The sequence below is a fragment of the Neurospora hispaniola genome (genome assembly GCF_033458365.1).
Source record: "Neurospora hispaniola strain FGSC 10403 chromosome Unknown B0T23scaffold_7, whole genome shotgun sequence".
Taxonomy (NCBI): Eukaryota; Fungi; Ascomycota; class Sordariomycetes; order Sordariales; family Sordariaceae; genus Neurospora; species Neurospora hispaniola.
Window position 1 is genome coordinate 2,486,626 of NW_026944412.1, and position 17,969 is coordinate 2,504,594.

General features: G+C 51.9%; 7 protein-coding genes across 7 annotated transcripts; 4 read left to right on the forward strand and 3 right to left on the reverse strand.

The window, feature by feature from the left end:
- Positions 1 to 726: 726 nt before the first annotated feature.
- B0T23DRAFT_323487 (SET domain-containing protein) lies at positions 727 to 3,874 on the reverse strand (the record flags this gene model as incomplete). The annotated part of the gene is made up of 4 exons (XM_062835361.1): positions 727 to 1,674; positions 1,760 to 1,807; positions 2,402 to 2,515; positions 2,549 to 3,874. The coding sequence occupies 4 exons, from the start codon at positions 3,872 to 3,874 to the stop codon at positions 727 to 729; spliced, it is 2,436 nt and encodes an 811-aa protein (XP_062690183.1).
- Positions 3,875 to 4,833: 959 nt separating this feature from the next.
- On the forward strand, positions 4,834 to 5,700 carry B0T23DRAFT_407234 (ketose-bisphosphate aldolase; the record flags this gene model as incomplete). Its single annotated transcript, XM_062839170.1, has 1 exon — positions 4,834 to 5,700. One exon carries the CDS (start codon positions 4,834 to 4,836, stop codon positions 5,698 to 5,700), a length of 867 nt encoding a protein of 288 aa, XP_062690184.1.
- A 785-nt stretch (positions 5,701 to 6,485) lies between these two features.
- B0T23DRAFT_447100 (Dak1 domain-containing protein) lies at positions 6,486 to 8,270 on the reverse strand (the record flags this gene model as incomplete). Its single annotated transcript, XM_062840987.1, has 1 exon — positions 6,486 to 8,270. One exon carries the CDS (start codon positions 8,268 to 8,270, stop codon positions 6,486 to 6,488), a length of 1,785 nt encoding a protein of 594 aa, XP_062690185.1.
- A 580-nt stretch (positions 8,271 to 8,850) lies between these two features.
- On the forward strand, positions 8,851 to 9,480 carry B0T23DRAFT_447101 (uncharacterized protein; the record flags this gene model as incomplete). Its single annotated transcript, XM_062840988.1, has 2 exons — positions 8,851 to 8,901; positions 9,010 to 9,480. 2 exons carry the CDS (start codon positions 8,851 to 8,853, stop codon positions 9,478 to 9,480), a joined length of 522 nt encoding a protein of 173 aa, XP_062690186.1.
- Positions 9,481 to 10,232: 752 nt separating this feature from the next.
- B0T23DRAFT_447107 (Triosephosphate isomerase) lies at positions 10,233 to 11,706 on the forward strand. The gene has a single exon (XM_062840989.1). It carries the CDS (start codon positions 10,627 to 10,629, stop codon positions 11,524 to 11,526), a length of 900 nt encoding a protein of 299 aa, XP_062690187.1. The 5' UTR covers positions 10,233 to 10,626; the 3' UTR covers positions 11,527 to 11,706.
- A 959-nt stretch (positions 11,707 to 12,665) lies between these two features.
- On the forward strand, positions 12,666 to 13,744 carry B0T23DRAFT_447109 (uncharacterized protein; the record flags this gene model as incomplete). Its single annotated transcript, XM_062840990.1, has 2 exons — positions 12,666 to 13,423; positions 13,516 to 13,744. The coding sequence occupies 2 exons, from the start codon at positions 12,666 to 12,668 to the stop codon at positions 13,742 to 13,744; spliced, it is 987 nt and encodes a 328-aa protein (XP_062690188.1).
- Positions 13,745 to 14,799: 1,055 nt separating this feature from the next.
- On the reverse strand, positions 14,800 to 17,244 carry B0T23DRAFT_221284 (uncharacterized protein). Its single transcript, XM_062833735.1, has 3 exons — positions 17,227 to 17,244; positions 16,045 to 17,155; positions 14,800 to 15,973 (listed from the first exon to the last, which is right to left on the reverse strand). Exons 2-3 carry the CDS (start codon positions 17,039 to 17,041, stop codon positions 14,934 to 14,936), a joined length of 2,037 nt encoding a protein of 678 aa, XP_062690189.1. The 5' UTR covers positions 17,042 to 17,155; positions 17,227 to 17,244; the 3' UTR covers positions 14,800 to 14,933.
- Positions 17,245 to 17,969: the final 725 nt, after the last annotated feature.

The window sequence follows — 17,969 nt, forward strand, 5'->3', positions numbered from 1 at the left end:
TTTCTACCATCCCTTTGCGATGTCGGGGTAAGGAGCGGGGAGATGGATAGATTCATGAATGCACTAGACCAGGACTAATAAACTTCATGACGACCACAGATAAGAGCCTCAAGACAAACAAGTTCATGACATGAGAGCATGACGTTTGAGGGGGGACTTTGTCATTGTGATGCGATCCCGCCCCGTTACACTGTCGGCCCGGTAAGATCATGGCAACCTAGCCAGGGGGGAAGCTCGGTCGTTACCTAAGAGCCCGAGCTCCCTCCCCTTCATCCGCCTCCAATTCCCTGATCTGACTACCGATCTAGTGTAGATGGCGCAGACCCCCTTAACTCAATCCGTCTTTTCCTGCATCGACAGGAAGGCTGAGTCGTCCTAGCAGCGCACCCGAGTTGAGCATCATCCATTCATTACAAATATGGCTCAGCCCAACGATTAGTGTAGGGCGCAGTAAAAAGACCAGTATTGCCGTGTCCCGCACGATGTCTACAGGGCGCTGTTGAGGTACAGACTTGATCACGCCGACTTACACAAGTTCTCTAGAGCGACGGATGCTTGGTGTTGCAGTCGCCTCACTGCAACGGTTGCATTAGCTCTGCAAGTGGTAGTCTAGGGCATACGAACGGCAAGTCAGGCCACCGGATAAAATATGGGTTTGCGGGGAACGCATCGTCAAGTGATCTTTGGCGACACCACAGGGTTTTTGTGAGTTAACATGTTCCCCCTTTACCACAGATAGCCTCTGCACTTGGCAGTTCCGCAGAGACATTTGGTCATCTCCGAGATCTTTGATGGGTCATGCGCGTCGCTTTCGAGCCCTGTCAATCCGTTGACATAGTCGAATGTCAACTCGGTCCCCTTGGGGATATCCTTGATGGCGAACAGGGCAAGGTCGTGAATATGCTTGTCAGCGTGATCGCCCACCCGCGCAAAGATGGCCATATTGGGGTCGCAGCTGTGGTTGATGAACCTGGTAGGGCCACTCATATACTCGCCGTCAACCTCTAGCGGCTGTCCGGCCAGCAAGGGGTCTAGTGAATCCGGATCGGAAAACTTGTCGAGGGCAAACAAGTAGACATCCTTTCGTCTAGCAATGGTCGATTCAGCTCGTCGCCGGTCGGCCTCCTCGCTGGTAATGATTTCGCCCAAGTACCGGTCCACGAACTGCCCCCTCTTGATATTGACGGGACATTTGACGCCCCAGCCCCTGTCTTTGGTTCTAAAGATCTGTAAGGGCACGGTCCGGCCACGCTCTACCACCCGGTTTGGGCAGTCCTTGGAACAGGCGCAACCTTGGTGGCACTCGTAGATGGGCTCCTGGGATTGCAAGACCCTATCACGCAATAGTCCCTTTTTCGCTCCTTGAGAGTAGTAGGCAAATCGCTTCTTCCGGGTGTAGGGATCAGCTTCCTCGTCGCTATCTGGCGCCATCTCGTCGAGACACTGACATGTCGAGTACATGCACTCTTCATCGCTAGCGCAGGAGCAGCCTACTCGGAAAGACTGGTCGGCCACGGGAACGTTTTTGCCTATGATGGAGTGGTCGATAAAACGGAAGTTGGGGTTGAGAAAGGCGTCGTCTTCGCGGTTGACGATGGAGATGGGCAGCTGCGCATGGGTTGCGAAGGATCGGATCTGGCACCAGTGGCAATTCTTTTTCTCTTTTGGGTTGGCCTAGTTTATCAAAGACAAGTAAGTCAGCAGGATTCAAGCTGGCCTCGACTTTTGTTTGGATGTGGGATGCAGTTGGATGACTTACATCTGGCTTCCCGTGGTTGAAGAAGTGAGGGCGGAACGCTTTCTCCATCTTTGCGTAAATCAGCTCAAATTAACTTTGACTTGTACAGGAGATTTCTTTCTTCAAACTTTGAAGTGGGAGTCAACCAAAGGCGCCGCTCTTGGGTTGGGTTGTTGGAATTCTGGTCGCGCTCCTGGAAGCTTTACGCGTTGAGAGAGAAATGGCTGTTAGCGTAAGTGACCAAGACGCGAATTCCCGTGAGGAGAAGGCGGGCATGGAGGGAGGCGCTGAGCATTAGGTTGCCCTGTTGCGGGGAGTGCGGGGAGTGGCTGCACAGGTAGTCGGGTGGCTACAGTGGCTCGCTCAGTGGCAGATGCCGCTGTGGATTTGGGGCGCAAACCCCCCTCCCCCCCCTAAACTCCGCCTGCAAGGAAACCGTCACAGCAGTCAAAAAGAGGAAGTCGGGTGTCAACAAAATGGAATCAAGCTTCCTTCACTTCCACCTTTCAACACCAAAATTGGCAAAAACATTATTTAACGTTGCTCTGACCGGATCGTACCCGGCTGAGAAGGGTGAACATGAACAACTTGTGACCATCGATATTAGGATACGAAGATGAAGGATTGGCCTTACAGAGCACAGGAGAAAAATCGAGACGGGACTGAAGACGGCAAGGCTGATGACGACGACCGGCTTTGATAGTCACAAAACGGGCAGTTGGAGCAACACGTTTCGACTTTACTACGATAACTGGGTACAACCGACAAACAAACTCTCTACATACCTCAAATGCTTGTCGAGTTCCACACCTTCACAACAGCCCCCGCCGCAACTCCATCTGGGCTCGACTGCAGCGCAACCCGGACGACATTCAACGCCTGGCTGCCCAAGAAAACGGGCGCCTTGAGTCTTTGAGCCTCCTCAACAGCCGCAGAAAGACCATCGGCAATCTCCTTGAGACTTGTCTCGCTTTCGGCAGCAGCCCATCCCTGCCTCGCCGTGCCCTCCCGGAAAGCCTTGATGATACTGGGCCCATGCTTCTTCAGCATCTGACTTCCTCCGGCCGCGTTGATACACAGATCAAACACCTGATCGAGGTCCAGCCCAACCTTATCAGCGAAAGCCAGGGCCTCCGCCGCCGAGCAGAGCAATATCCCCTTCAAGAGTCCGATCACCAGTGCTAGCTTCTCCTCGCCACTCGCAGCAGTTCCTTGAACCGGTCCAACCTTGCCCTTGCCTTCTGCATACAGCCTTACCAGCCCACTGTCGTCGTCCGCTCCGTACCCCCTTCCTACGGCAGTAAAATACACCTGCTCGGCCACGCTCGTCATCAGCGTGGGGAATCCGCTCCTCCTGGCCTCGGCAGTGATGATGCTTGTGTCCTTGACGATAATCACCGTCGCACTCGCAATGGGCTGATAGCCCGTCAACATCCTCGGCGTCCGGTGTTCAAACATCCAGTTCCACGCGTCCGATTCGAGCACGGCCTCGTTCGTTCTTGCCAAGTCCAGTCCCAAATGAGTGGCCAACCCCATGGCCTCGCTCGCTGCGAGGATTTGCACAGCCGCAAGCACCTGGTGCACCATTTTCATGTTGCTGCCGGCGCCGATGCCGCCTTGGACAATGTACAACTTGGCTGGATCGGCAAGCTCTTCCAGCAGCGGCTTGGATTTGCCCAGGGCCTTCTCAGACGGCACGCCCGCCATGATGGAAAGGGTACCGTCGGCGGCGCGGGCGGCACCGCCAGAGACAGGGCAGTCGATCAGATGGATGTCCGGACGGCCAATGGCGGAGAGCTGCTTCGCAAGAGATTGAACATAGTCACAGGGGACGGTGGAGCAGAGGAGGAGGACCGCCCCTTGGGGCAGAGCTGGAGCGGCGGCGTCCGGCCCGTCGATGAGCACAGATTGGGCTTGTTGCGCAGTGGCTACCATGCAGACACAGAGTGGCTTGTCGGCCACGGCGGATGCTGGTGTGGACGCTGTGAGACCGCCGGCGGAGGTGAACTTCTCTAGGGTTGGGGGCCAGACGTCAAAGCCGGTTACAGGGTAGCCTTGCTTGATGAGGTGAGTGGCCATGCCGAAGCCCATGGCCCCGAGGCCGATGAAGGCCACAGGTTGCTTGGTGTCTGACATGATGTTGTGGGTTCGACTCGGTGAATGGACAAAGTCCCAGTAAGTGAACAGTGATGAGTGAGCGTTGAGTCGTCGTTAGGTAGGGGAGTCACTGTGCAAGTGTAAGACCCAGTCAGATTCGATGTATCCCGTGAAGCTGAGTATGGCGAGTTTGTCGTCTAAGCAACGGTCCCTCTTTTGCGGAAATTCGATTCCCCATACTTGAGGGAAAGCCAACCTTTCCCCACGGCGAGAACGTCATTTTCGTTTTCCTGTAAGCCGAACAGAACGTTTTGAACATCAACATGGCGTGATCCACCGGTCTTACACCGAAACCTGGCTATAAGCCGCTCCTCCGCCTCCACCACCTCCTCCTCGGCACCCCCACCCCCGCCTAAATATTCAAAAGGCTTGAGCCACGAAGTGATGTTTAACCAGATGACTTCCCCTTTCTCCATGGTCTTGGACGGGAAACTAATTAGCAGCTGGGGTAGTTCCTCTTCAAGGAAAGTATCCCGCTAGGTACGTACTGGGTCAGCATTAGGCTAAAAGAGATGCATAACATCCAAACTGGTTGAGTCGGGATTTCGGCTTGGAAGTTTGGGGTAAAGTTGGGGGTGAATTTGGGGGTCATGGCCTTTATAGTGGTTACCCCGGTTTGCCCAATCCGGAAACTTGCTGATGACATCCTCCAACTCGGCAACACGTTGAAGGATAAACTGTTCCCGATACTCGGCTGCTGGATAATCACGGCTCTTTGTAAGTACTGCCTATTTTTGCAGTTGACCCTTTCTGTTAGTACAGGAGAGGCAACCTCTATCAGTGGCAGAAGCACATCCCATCCGTCTCAGCATAACCAGGCAAACCACAACTTTCCAACCCTACCTGCCAGCCGGATTCTGTTTCTTTTCGGTTGCTCCCTTCCTCTTTTCCCTCCTAGATCACCATACCAAAGTCAACACCAACAAACAACAGCTACAATGGGCCGCCCACCCCTCTCCGAGAACCGGACCATGTCCATCCTCAACAAGGCCAAAGCCGGCGGCTACGCCATTCCGGGAATGTGCTGCTACAACATCGAGTCCATCATCGCCACCGTCAAGGCCGCCGAGGCCGCCCGCTCGCCAGCCATGGTCCTCCTCTTCCCCTGGGCCATCCAGTACGCGGGTGACTCACTCGTGAAAGCCGCCGCCGACGCCGCCCACAGCGCCAGCGTGCCTGTGTCGCTGCACCTGGACCACGCGCAAACACCCGAGCTGGTGCGCCGCGCCGCCGATATTCCCGACGGCTTCGACAGCATCATGTGCGACATGAGCCACTACGAAAAGGAAGAGAACCTGAAGCTCACGGCCGAGTTGGTGCAGTACTGCCACGAGCGCGGGATTGCTGCCGAAGCGGAGCCTGGACGTATCGAGGGCGGAGAGGATGGCGTGGCGGAGACGGCGGACTTGGAAGGACTGCTGACTACGCCCGAGGAGGCTGAGGAGTTTGTCAATACCGGGATTGACATGTTGGCCCCCGCGTTTGGAAACGTGCATGGAGAGTATGGTCCTAGGGGAATCCAGCTGGAGTATGATCGTCTGCAAGCCATCAATGAGCGGGTGGGTGAGAGGGTCAGGCTGGTGTTGCATGGTGCGGACCCATTCGACGAGGAGATCTTTAGGAAGTGCATGGCTGGTGGTGTGACCAAGGTCAACATCAACAAAGGGATGAACAATCGCTATGCGAGGGTGCAGGATGAGATGAAGGGGAAGCCGTTGACGAGCGTGATTGAGGCCGGGACGAAGGCGATGCAGGAAGCTATTGAGCAGTATATGCACTGGCTGGGAAGTGCCGGGAAGGCTTGATAGTGCCTGTAGACAATTTACATGCTAGATGAGCCGAAGCCACGATGTTTAAGCTTTTTGTCTATCTTGCACGCTTCATTGAAGACCAGTGTCATCCCATCATCCCCAAAACATCTCCTCAACAACGAAGGGTTAGGGTCATGCCTGCGCTCTAAATCCCTGAATGGCCTCAACCTTTATGATTCTTCAACCCGTAGCCTCAAGTACATGTATCACTTATTCCAAGCCTCAGTTCGACAAGTCAGCCGATTCGGGGCGTTGGCCAAATGACGCAGCGGTTAACTGTCCACCACTCCTAATTCGAATGTGTCATAATCATAACAAAGAAGCCGCGCGGTCAATCGAACATCCACACATAACAACTGTTCCAAAGTATAAAAAGGGCGTCCCATACCTAAGAAAGAAATTAACAATAGAGGGTAGTACACCATTGGTCACGATAAAACAAGAAAGGGCATCTAGGCGGTAAACGCTGTACCGCACCGGGGAGGTTTTTTTTTCCTTGCTTATCGTCACTTTCCATTCTATCAGTTGAGGAGGGCATGATCGAAATTGTTCTCACATTTTAGTGAAAAATTAACGTAAATCGAGGTTGGTGGTGGTTGGGCTGCCACTCTTCAAACTTCGCAGGAAATAATGTGCAGAAATGGAAAAGTGGCAGCGATAAACGAAACTGCTCTTTCTCAAACAACAAAAACTCAAAGATTTGATACCCCACCCTCTTATTCCACCCCCCTTCCATCCCATTTATGATGAACGCACTTCAATCCAGTATCACCACGAAATTAGAGAGCCGACAAGAGGCCCTGGAGTCCGACCATGGCTCCCCACGCACCTGGATCGGGCGGCAGCACCTTGTTGTTATCCGCACCAACACCAACGTAAGTAGCCCTGCCCAGTTTTGGTTTCAACTTCTTGGTCCCTTCGGATCCCTTAACAGCCGCAGCGACGCTCTGTTCAAAGCCTTTCCCTTCTTCCATAGCCATGGCGAAGGGAATCAGCGTGTCCATTACTGTACGATCACCAACTTTGGCCGAGGTGTACTGACGCAAATGACTGATGGCTGTTGACAAAGCTTTTCCCCATAGAGCGGGAACTCCCACTTCCTTTGCGAGTCCGATGTTCTCCTGAAGTGCCGTCCGCAACGCCACGAAGAAAATACCCAGAATGCCACCCAATGTTCCGCCCATCTTACCCTCGACAATATCTTCCAGCTCGTTCAGGACCTCGACCACCGAGCCGTTGGCGGCAACCTGTTTGGTCGTCAGAGCATCTAACAGCGCGTTGGCTCCGGTCTGCAGAGTCAGGCCGCAATCGCCGTCGCCCATGACGGTGTCCCACTTTGTGAGATCCGGCTCTGCGGCTGACACTGCGTTGCAGGCGCTCTTGATCATGCTCTCGAGCAGCGCTGGGTCAATCTTCAGGTCAGAGGAGTCATCGACTGTTCTCCTGATTTCTTTCGGGGGTGGAACGACCTGCTCAGACCGCTTACGTCGTCGCGGATAACTCTGGTATCCAGCAACGGCTTCCCAGGCGGTGTCCGTTCGAGTGTCAAAGAAGCCCTTGATTTGGTCGACGGTGTAGGTGCTGTTGGCTGCAGCAGCGGTGATGTTGATAATGGATACCGAGAATGCTGGAGCATTGAGTGATGTCTCCAGGCATCCCGAGTACACTCGAACCGGCTCCATATTCCAGTCCTTGAGCAGTTGTTGCAGGATCTCGTCTACGAGCCCGCCTAGCTCAAGATTCGAGATGCCGCCAAAGTTGCTGACCAAAAGAACCGTCTCATCACCGGGGTTGAACTTGACGTAGCTTCTTTCGGGGTCAGTCTCGTCCAGGCAGTACTTGAGAATCTGCTGGACGAGTCCCTCGGCTGAAGGTGCTGGCGATAGCTTCCAGTAACCTGGCTCGTTGTGTGGTCCAGTTCCCAGTTCCAGCTCGTCCTCGGCTAGGGCTCCGTGCTCAGTCCTCCCCGGGACGTGGCAATGGTCGAGAGTAGCAGAAATGCTGACAATCGAGTTGGCAAATGCAGAACCGAAATCGTAAAGCTCATCGAGAGTCGCCCCCTGAGCAGCTGCCGCACCAAGAACCTTGAGCACTCCAATTTGCCCGGCCAACCCACGTCTTCCGACTAGGGAGCCGCCCTTCTTCCCGATGGAGACATCGTCGCCGCAGATGAGCATCTTACACGGATTGCCCTTTGCCTTCGTCTTCTCGGCCGCGAGTCCAAAATGAAGGCAGTCGCCCGTGTAGTTCGTAATTACCAGGAGAGTGCCCTTGTCGGAAGGTACTGATTCGACCGCGGCTAGAATTTGCTTGGTGCTTGGTGAGGCAAAGACGTCACCCATTACGGCTGCCGCAAGTAAGTTGGTTCCAACATAGCCGGCCCAGGCAGGTTCATGTCCAGATCCTCCGCCGCTAACAATGCTGACATTGGACCGAGGTGCTTCGGAGTCGTATACGACTTTGTTGGCTTCGTCCAGGTTGAGTCGGGGGTTCGAAGCAACGATGCCGCGAAGAGCCTTGGGGACGAGCCCGTCCAGGGATGGGAAAAGATGACGCTTCGACATGGTGTAGAGATGATGATGAGGCGTAAGAGAAGACACAAAGAAGATACAAGAAAAATGTGTGCTTATGAGGATGTATCAGGTTTTGTGATATCGGAAAGTCCTCAGAGATATTGACCATGTAGAAGTCCTCCAATCCAGCATGGGTCATATCGTCCGGTATGAGCCTGGGACACTCGTGTGTTACTCGCTTCCCCCTCCTCAACCCACCGTGTCGTTTGTATGATTCCCGTCCCAGACCATTCAATTGCCGTAGCGTAAGCGGCTTCCTCAATATTCAGACGTGTGTCAGAGAGGGGCAATCACATCGGGCACCGGGGAGTGGTGGCGTCAATATTGGGGCGGGAGTGACCCCCAATTCTTCCGGTTTACCCAGAAGGGCATCACGTCCTGGCTAAATCCGAGTCCCCTCGCCTGATAGCTTGGCTTCACTCGACGAGCTGTTGCCGGTCATTAGTCATGACATACCAACCTTGTGATCTCGGCGTTATGGGTGCTTGTAAGGTTATTAAGAACAAAGAAGGCGGTCTTCGGTTGTTCTTCCGGACAAGTTTTTACGTTTAGACTAATATCACCAGCAAAAATGTCTACAACAACACCACAACCACGATGGCGCATCGCCGTCGGCTGCGATGTCAGTACAGTAGTCTTCCCTCTTCGAACCCCCTTCTCTCTATCAAAGTTGTATAGTAGGCCTCAACAGGATCTATTACTAACCAACCCCTTCCTGTCTAATCAACAGGACGCCGGCATCAACTACAAGAACAAAATCAAATCCGACCTCTCCTCTGACCCTCGCGTAATTTCCGTCATCGACGTCGGCGTTGCCCACGAGTCTCAAGACAAGTCCACCGCCTACCCACACATCGCCGCCGCAGCCGCCAAGCTGGTCGCGTCGGGCGAATGCGACCGCGCCCTACTCATCTGCGGCACCGGACTAGGGGTGGCCATCGCGGCCAACAAAATCAAGGGTATCCGGGCGGTTACGGCCCACGACAGCTTTTCCGTGGAAAGAGCCGTGTTGAGCAATAATGCCCAGGTACTGTGTATGGGTGAACGGGTGGTCGGGCTGGAACTTGCGCGGAGACTGGCGAAGGAGTGGTTGGGGTATGTGTTTGATGAGAGTAGTGCTAGTGCGGAGAAGGTGAGGGCTATTCATGAGTATGAGGGGAGAGAAGGGGGTAGGGAGACGGAGTGGGTGAAGGGGTGTTAGTTAGACCGGACTTTTTTTTTTTTTTTTTTTTTTTTTTTTTTTCTCTTGTTGTGTTTGCAATGCCTTCTTTTTCTTTCACTCGTCATGAATTTGGGTAGGTGTGGGCATTTTGATTTCGGGCAGCTTGCAGTTTGTTTCGATCACAAGTTCAGCTAATTGATCACGACTTACAACAAAGAGGAGGAAAGTCAAGTTGGTTGTTGTTGTTGCTTCGAGTGTCCATTCTTTCCCCAGTTTCTGTTTGAATGCAATGTCAATCCATTCTCCATCTCCCCACGAGTCCAGACTCCAGAGCCCGGATCCGCCATGTTAATCGTGGGGAAAACCTGGGGAAAACCCTTGACCCTGAAAGCCTTGCAAGTCCTGTCCTGTCCTGTTCTTGTGATTCTTTTTTCGGATATCGTAATCCGACCCCCCAACGGCGAAGATGCCCTGACTGGTGCAGTGTAAGTGGGCTCGGGTAGCATTCCCCCGAGCTTGGGACGGAAATAACGTTAGCACAAACGCGCCGAGCGTCACATATCCAACGCGACCACGAGCTTCACACATGATAGAGTGGCAATTTGTTTGTCGCAATAGATCGTGGGGGGTTTGTGGGTTTGTGGGTTTGTTGTAGATCCCCCGGATTTCTGTAAAATCAGACTTAACCGAGAAGGGGCATCCGCGCGGTTTGGGACAATACAAACGACTTTGGGAGAAAATTGGCGGACGAGGGGGGGGGGGGAGGGGGGGGAGGTGATGTTGCAATTTACCCGGGCCCGAGAAAAGAGATAGCTTAGATACGGGTATAGGATGCGCTTATCCGCGGGGTACGCAACGATTCTGGTTAGCTTCCAAACAATCTTTCCTCGGATTGTCATCAACCTATGCCAAGAAAACAGATGGTGTTTCTTCGTTGTAAGTCATTGTTGGTATTGAGATCAGATTGAGATTGAGGTAATAGCAAATAGTGGTACGGGTGATGATTCTTTGCACGGAAAGAATCACAGACAAACTGAATTCTAACTGAACGCTCTCCATCAGCTTAGGAACTATAATCCTCTCTAACCATACCTAGACTAAGTACCACCACCAAACCACGTCAACAACCATCGCAGACTTCAACAAAACACCCTTGAAGCTGAAGCCAAGCAAGAATCTACAACGATGTCCACCTCATCACCTTCCCGTGAGCGCCGGCGTCTTGTAGGCGTTTCAACAAAAATGTACTTCTCCCACGCCCGCACCACCAACTTCATCACCTCCTTCCTCGACCTCATGCAGCACCACACCTCCACCAAAACCGAGCAGTCCACCAACAGAAACAATCTGGCTGCCGCCCTCGCCTCCAAGATCGACATATTCATCATCCCCGACCACCTCTCTTTGCAGTCTGCCATCAACCGCACCGCGAACCACACAAGTCAATCTGACCCAACAGATCCCAAAATCCTCTTCGGCGCGCAAAACTGCCACTGGGAAGATTCCGGCCCATTTACAGGCGAGATATCCCCCGCCGTCCTGGCCGAGATAGGGTGCAGAATAGTCGAACTCAACCATGCCGAACGGCGCCGCCACTTTGCCGAAACAGATGCCACCACCTGCCTCAAAGCTCAAGCAGTCATAAGAAACGGAATGATCCCCCTCATCTGCGTTGGTGAAGGTTCCCCTGGTCAAACACCTGCCTCGAGCGAGGTAGCGATCAGAAAAGCGGCGGAGGAGGTGGTGAACCAAGTAGAACTTTGCCTAGAGGGTGTTGACCCCACTAAAGAAGTTTGGCTAGCTTACGAACCTGTTTGGGCTATTGGTGCGAAGGAGCCTGCGGGGGTGGAACATGTGAGGGGTGTGGTGAGGACTATACGAAAAAGTGAGGTGGTGAGGGGGAGGGAGGAAAGGGGCGGGGTGACGAGGATTTTGTATGGAGGGAGCGCGGGGCCGGGTTTGTTTGAACAACTGAAAGAGGAAGATGGAGTGGATGGGTTGTTTTTGGGCAGGTTTGCGCATGAGGAGGGGCAGTTTTGGAAGACGATTTGTGAGGTTGCTGAGGTTGGGTGGGAAGGGAGGTGAGGTCTTAATTGTTTTTGGACGTACGGAGGAATTTAACTTGCGATGAGTGTATTGGAACAGCTCAGCCATCGTGGATTGCAAATGCGTATGAACTGCTTGTGCTTGAAGAATAAGGACGAGTGATGAGCAGTGAAGTAATTTAAGGTCGCCAATCAAAGTCTACGGGCAGCCCTCTTGGCCAGAGTTTCGAGTGTCTATAGTCTATGACCGTGGAGTCTATGTTGAACCGATGCCGCCCTTCGAACCTTCGTAATACAGAGTGAGGAAGAGGGTAGCAAGACAAGAATGAAAAGAACATATACAATCCAGTCCTGGTTTGTGTGTTAGTCCAGTACAAAACAGCCAAAGTTTACGAGTTATAGATTTTGTCTTTCTATTTAGTGTTTTACCTAGTCTTGAAGGCTTTCTTCTAGTCTCAAGGACCTCTAAGGCGATAGAGAGAGGTATTAGGGGATACCTCTCAAAGGTTTCTATGGCGTCACAAATCCTTGCCATTATCCTATATCGCTTCATTGGAAGACAGTTTCTCCTCAACAATGACACAAAGGCCGTGATCCTTCATCATAGCTGCGGCAATGTGTTGCTGAATGCAAACTTCTTCTCTTGTACTTAGGAATTGAGACACTGGTTTGTGGTGATGGCACGTCGTTGTTTGCATTGAACCCAATCCGGCGACAAGAACGGACCCTTTTCAGCAAGGCCGGGGTTCCCCTCTATTGCGGCAAACAGCGACAACGATGACGATACTAGTTTTGAAAAATCGGCCAAAATAATGACAGTGACAGGTGGTCCAGGAGCAGAATCTCCGGGGTAACGGGAACCTTCATGGCCCCTCAGGCGCGCTCCTTCTTAGCCGTGACGTCAACTGCATCATTCTCCATAGCCAGATTGGATTGAATCTGAAAGCAAACGCGCAGCAACAGAACGCGCAGCTGGGCTGTGCTTGTGCTGGATGGAAGATAATGCCGTTGACTGACATCTGACAGACAGATAATCACAAGATGTGCGCCCATCGCAAGTTTACTTCCCCGTTTTTACTCCAGCCGCGGTCGCCTCCTCTCAAGACTTGAACTCACCACTACAAGCCCAAGAAATCACATCGAGATACCAGATCAACCCACACATTACAATCCTCCACCATGACTCGCAACATCTGCATCACCGCCAGCGAAGGCCAGACCGGCTTCCTCATTGCCGAGCTACTCCTCAAGGAGAGCAAGTTCGCCAAGCGAATTGATAGCATCACCGGCCTGGTTCTCGACCCTACCAACCCAAAGTGTACGGAGCTCGAGTCCCTCGGAGCCAAGATCGTCCCGCACCACCCTGGCCGCGAGCGCCAGATGGTTAAGACTCTTAAGGAGGTTGGCTGCGACACCATCTGCGTGATCCCTCCCGCCCACAAGGACAAGGTCGACATCACCATCGAGCTGTGCGAGGCCGCCAAGAAGGCCGGCGTCCAGAACGTGCTGCTCATCTCTGCTGCCGGCTGCGACTATGCCGAGAGACGCAAGCAGCCCCGTTTGCGCGAGTTCATCGACATTGAGAACATTGTCTTGAGCTCCAAGGGCGACCCGAGCGTCGAGCTGGGCCACTCGCCCTGTGTCATCCGCGCTGGTTTCTACGCCGAGAACTTGTTGTTGTACTCTCAGCAAGCACAGTTGAACGGTACCCTCCCTCTGCCCATCGGCGAGAACCACAAGTTTGCTCCCGTTGCTCTGGGTGATATTGCGTACGTCGCTGCTTGTGTCCTCGCTGGTAAGGGCAAGCATGGCTTCGATGATCGCCACCGCGGCCAGATGATGATTGTCACTGGTCCCATGCTTTGCGCTGGAAAGGAGCTGGCTGAGGCTGCTAGCCAGGCTGTCGGTCAGAAGATGGAGTTTGAGAACATCTCCGAGTACGTTTTTTTTTTCTATTCTCTATCCTTTATCACCATTAAACTCACGCTACATTCCCCAACGATTGCTAACAACAACGCCTAAAACACAGACGCGAGGCCAAGAGAATCCTCAAGGCCCAAGCCGACATCGACGACTCCGAGAAGGAGTATCTCCTCGAGTACTACAGCTTGGTCCGCGAGGGCAAGACCAACTACGTTGTCACCACGGCCTTCCACGATGTCACTGGGGAGCAGCCTACCCAGCCTTCCGAATTCTTCCGCATGTATAGCCATGAGCTGCGTCCCAAGAAGAAGGCCAAGACTGATAACTCCACTTAAACCGGTTTTCTTTCTCATTGTCTTTGGCACCCATTTGAATTTCGGTTGTGTAATCGTTGGAGCATGGAGTTTTGGGCGTCAGGCTTGAAGGGATACAAAGGGGTTCTGAGTCGGGAGGTAGGTAGGAACAATCGATTAGAAGGCGTACTTCTTCCATTCATAGGCTACCAAAAAGAGACAGAAGACTCTCAGGTTGCTCGTGTACGATCCTCCAAACAACGGCAAGGCTGTTCATTGTAAATATTAGCCAGTCTGTCGAATTGTTACCGCATCCATTCTGCCGCCATCAGGTTCACAAGAGCGTAAAGTTTAAACACAACACTCGTTATTCAGGCCTGCTGCAAAACTATCGCGCGGTCTGCGATGATAAGAAAAAGAGGCGATGAAGCTAAAGAGCGGGATTCGGAGCTGGAACAGCGAGTCAAGTCCACCGGTCAAGGTCGTCATGGTCCATTCCCAAGCCCGTATTGCCTAAACTGAAGACCCAAAGAACCACACTCTCCAAGACAACATGTCATTGATGGTCGTGGAATATGCGGTCCAATACTGGTCTGTTTGTCAGCTCGAGACCTTGGGTCAAGTTTCCTAAGCGTTTTATCGTAAAATACACTTGGTCGAATCTTTTTAGTACTTTCCATTCAATCCCTAAAAGATTTGGGACCATTCGGCAGCGATCACATCCATCGTACTAGGAGGAGGTATCAAGCTGACAAACAAATCAGCACAAGATTGCATGCGTCATGTGTGGTTATCATAGCTCTAAGAACTGGCACATTTGTCCTCTAATTCTCTAATTCTTGAGCTTTACTATCCGTTCTTTCCATGATGAACCCGACTTTCTTCGGAAAGTCTTATCTAGCTACCTACTAGAGATCGAAAACTCGTACAAGGTGGAATTGCTTCGTTCCTTCCTCCAGTCACTCCTCGCTTCGGTATTTAGGTAATGCTAAACATCCCTCTGAATACCTCCAAGGAGCAGGTTGCAGTCTGCACGAATCTTGGATTGTTTTCTTCCAGTCTTTTTTCACTTTTTTTTTTTTTTTTCAAAAAAAAATTCTTTTTGGACACAATTAACTAGCAAGGCGACTCGGAGAAAGCAAGGCATTTGCGCAAATAATGAATACGTATTATCTAGTGGCCGGTGAGCAGGAATGGCGTCAGATGTGTTCTGTTCTGTGCGAAGCCTGACCTAGACTGATTCCATTTGCAGGTCTCCTTCGTGGTCAACCTCCGGAGCCGGCGGTAGATTGGCAAAGTCGGCACCTCCGTCAAGATCCATGGCCTCCGAGCTTCCTCCAGCATTCTCTGTATGAGGAGAGACTATTTCCGCACTGACAACCTCCCCCTTCATGGTCAATGGAGATGTTTCAGGCGAGTTGGGCTTCGACTCTGCGGCATCACACGCGCCACCTTCCTGCTCTTCAAGCTCAGCTTTGGCGGAAGTATGTGCGGCCACGATGACGGTAGACTCCTCTGTCTCCTCTTTGTTCACATGCTCTGCATTTTGAGCCAATGGAATATCCGTGCACGGTGAATCGGATCCCTCAGAATCATTCGCATTTTCCGGAGCCGTGTGCACTGGAGCGTCTGAATCCCCTTCGTTGTTTTCGGTGTTCTGGGATGTAACTGTCGCGTGACCTGGCGTGGCAGACTGGTCACCATCGTCAAGCTGCTTGTCGTCTTCCTTATCATCGACATCATTGAAGAAGGCATCTAGGTCGCAAATAACTCGCATTTTGGCCAATATTTTCGTGGATTCGTAGTTTGTGCCATCAGCATTGCCGCGCTTCATCAAGCCTGGTGATACCGCCATGTCAACGATGGGAGGGCTTGTTTGGTCCAGTTGATCGCTGCTCAGCCCAAGGGAAATTTTACCCATGCTTCCTGCATTAAAAGAAAACCCAAATAACCGAGATTGATTCGATCGTACGGCACCAGAGAAAATGAGACGGAAGGAAGCTTTTGACTTTCTGAGCTGAATGTCGATGTCAACAGCTTTTCTGATGATCTCAGCAGCGTCTACCAAAGTTTCATTGGAAAACCGAAGCCTCGATGGCTTTGGTGAGATGAACTGCCGTAACTCTTCCATCATTTCCCTGGCAGTTGAATGATCTCTCGACTTCCTGTCCAAACCCAAGTCGACAAGGAAGCTCGCAGATCGTGATCTCCATTCATGGAAAGCTGTGTTGAATTTTGTCTTCTCGTTGACGGGGAATTTTTTGACGCATCCTGATAAATCTTTGTTAGTATTTTGACCGAAGCTGAACGGCAGGTGATACATTTCGGGCGGATCCGCTTACCTTTGACTTGTCCGCAGATATCATCGAATGTCTCTCCAATTTCTCCTGCCCACTGCTTCGACATAGGGTCAAAAACTTCTTTCTTTACAAAACGCCACACCATGCTCTCCACAAGGTATGGGTATAAGTATCCGCTTTGGAGGACTGATCCTGCCTTTGCACATACTTTACTAATGTGCGAGTACTGCTCGACGGTGACAGCTCCCTGAATGTCCTCCAACAAATTCATAGTGGGAAAGTGATTGCTAACAAACTGTTGAATCAAGAAATCCAAATGTTCCCAGTCTTTTCCAATCTCTGAATCGGCGTCCTTGGTTGGGCTAACGTAGTTCTTCGATCGCAGCTCGGAAAGTTCCTCAAGAAGCTCCGTCCGTGTCTTATCTAGCTCTCTCTCAAGTTTGTTTATCTCTAATTTGAGACGGTTGTTCTCGGCTTCCAGGCTTCGGATGCGAGCTGCATCCGCAGTCTCTTGTGTGTTGAAGTACGTCTTCTTTGGCCCTTCTTCCCTTTCTTGCATTACGATTCCCGGTGAGAGTCGGACAATGGACACTGGCAAGCTTCGAGCAATGGATTCTCTCTGCTCTTCCGTGTCATCTCTCTTGCGTTTGATCGTCTTAGATCTGGTGGCATGCTCTTTGCTGTAACGCTCTCCATCGCCATTACCGTGAAAGTATTTCAGGATTCCATTATAATTCTCTTCGGACTCCTGAGAGTGCTTCATGGGATCCGAGATGAATTGACCATGGCCTTCTCGCTTGATCTTCATCTGTTGACGCAGTGTCTGATGTTCGATGTTGGAGATGGCGGGCTCGGTTTCAACTGGCCCGGAATTTCCCTTGTCAATGTTTTGGGCGACACGGCTAGCTTGTTCTCCGGTTGACCGATGCAGTCTTGCATGATGAGAAGCTGCATTCATGTTAATTTTCTGGTCGTCGGTTCTTTCACCAGCTGAGTTGCCGGGGTTTTGTGCGGGCGATAGACCGTGGTTGAGATGCATGGTTGATATGTGTTCCGTAGGTGACGAGTGCTTGTGTAGGCTTGGTGGGTTGAGAGCACGAGAAATGCTCGCTGGGCCACAGCGCGTGATGAAGGGTGCGTGCTGTGATATGGGCTTTCATAACGTTGTGAGATTTCTCGTGATTACTTGGATGCGCAGTGGCGGAACAGTGGGATAGAGCTCACCGATTGCTGATGCCTTAGTGATGTCCTTCGAAAGCCCCAGCCGAAGCAACTTCTCCTCGGTGGAAGAGCGCGTTTGTCCAGCAGCGCTTATGATGACAAGGGAAGAACTCGTCGAGAACAAAGTTCTGGATCGATTGTAGAAAGTGCGTAACTAGCACAATAGTAAGTAAATGTTGATACTCTTCAAGCACAAGGTGCAAAAGCAGTATGGTGAGGCGAGGAGAGAAATGTGTTCCAAACCAAACTCAATCAGTATCGTGTATGAGTGAGTATTGACGGAGCAAACTTACCCAGATACGGCGACGTATCGCAGACTAGGCTGATAAGTAAGTGAACCCCTCGCGAGACAGCCGGGTACCTCTATTGATCTAAAATTGTCGAAGGAGGACCAAAGGCCAGCCGTTAGGATATCATATTTATTGACAGATTTCAAAAGCAGTAGAACTAAGATCAGAAGTACCAGCCTCCCCCATCCAATCGCAGAAGTTGATATTTGACTGATTGCGGTCTGATCTTCTCATCTTTTGACTCGGAGTATTCCCTTCTTCAAAGAGGTCCCTCGACACATAGGTACCTATAGGTACGTACCTACCTTACTTACCCAGATCTCGTATGGGATTTGTATACTTCTGCAAGCACTCGTTCGGAGTACTGCCCATAAGTACCTCTCGCTGGCAGGAATAGAAAACCGAGTACATCCAGAAGTACCTGGTGGTCACAGGCACGGTAAAGTTACCTCCACC

Bases quoted from the DNA above. Each gene is read 5' to 3' on its own strand.
- B0T23DRAFT_447107 (XM_062840989.1), top strand. From the start codon at position 10,627: ATGTCCACCTCATCACCTTCCCGTGAGCGCCGGCGTCTTGTAGGCGTT.
- B0T23DRAFT_221284 (XM_062833735.1), bottom strand. From the start codon at position 17,041: ATGCATCTCAACCACGGTCTATCGCCCGCACAAAACCCCGGCAACTCA. The intron at 15,974-16,044 runs GTAAGCGGATCC...AAGATTTATCAG, and splicing joins TATCTGCGGACAAGTCAAAG to GATGCGTCAAAAAATTCCCC.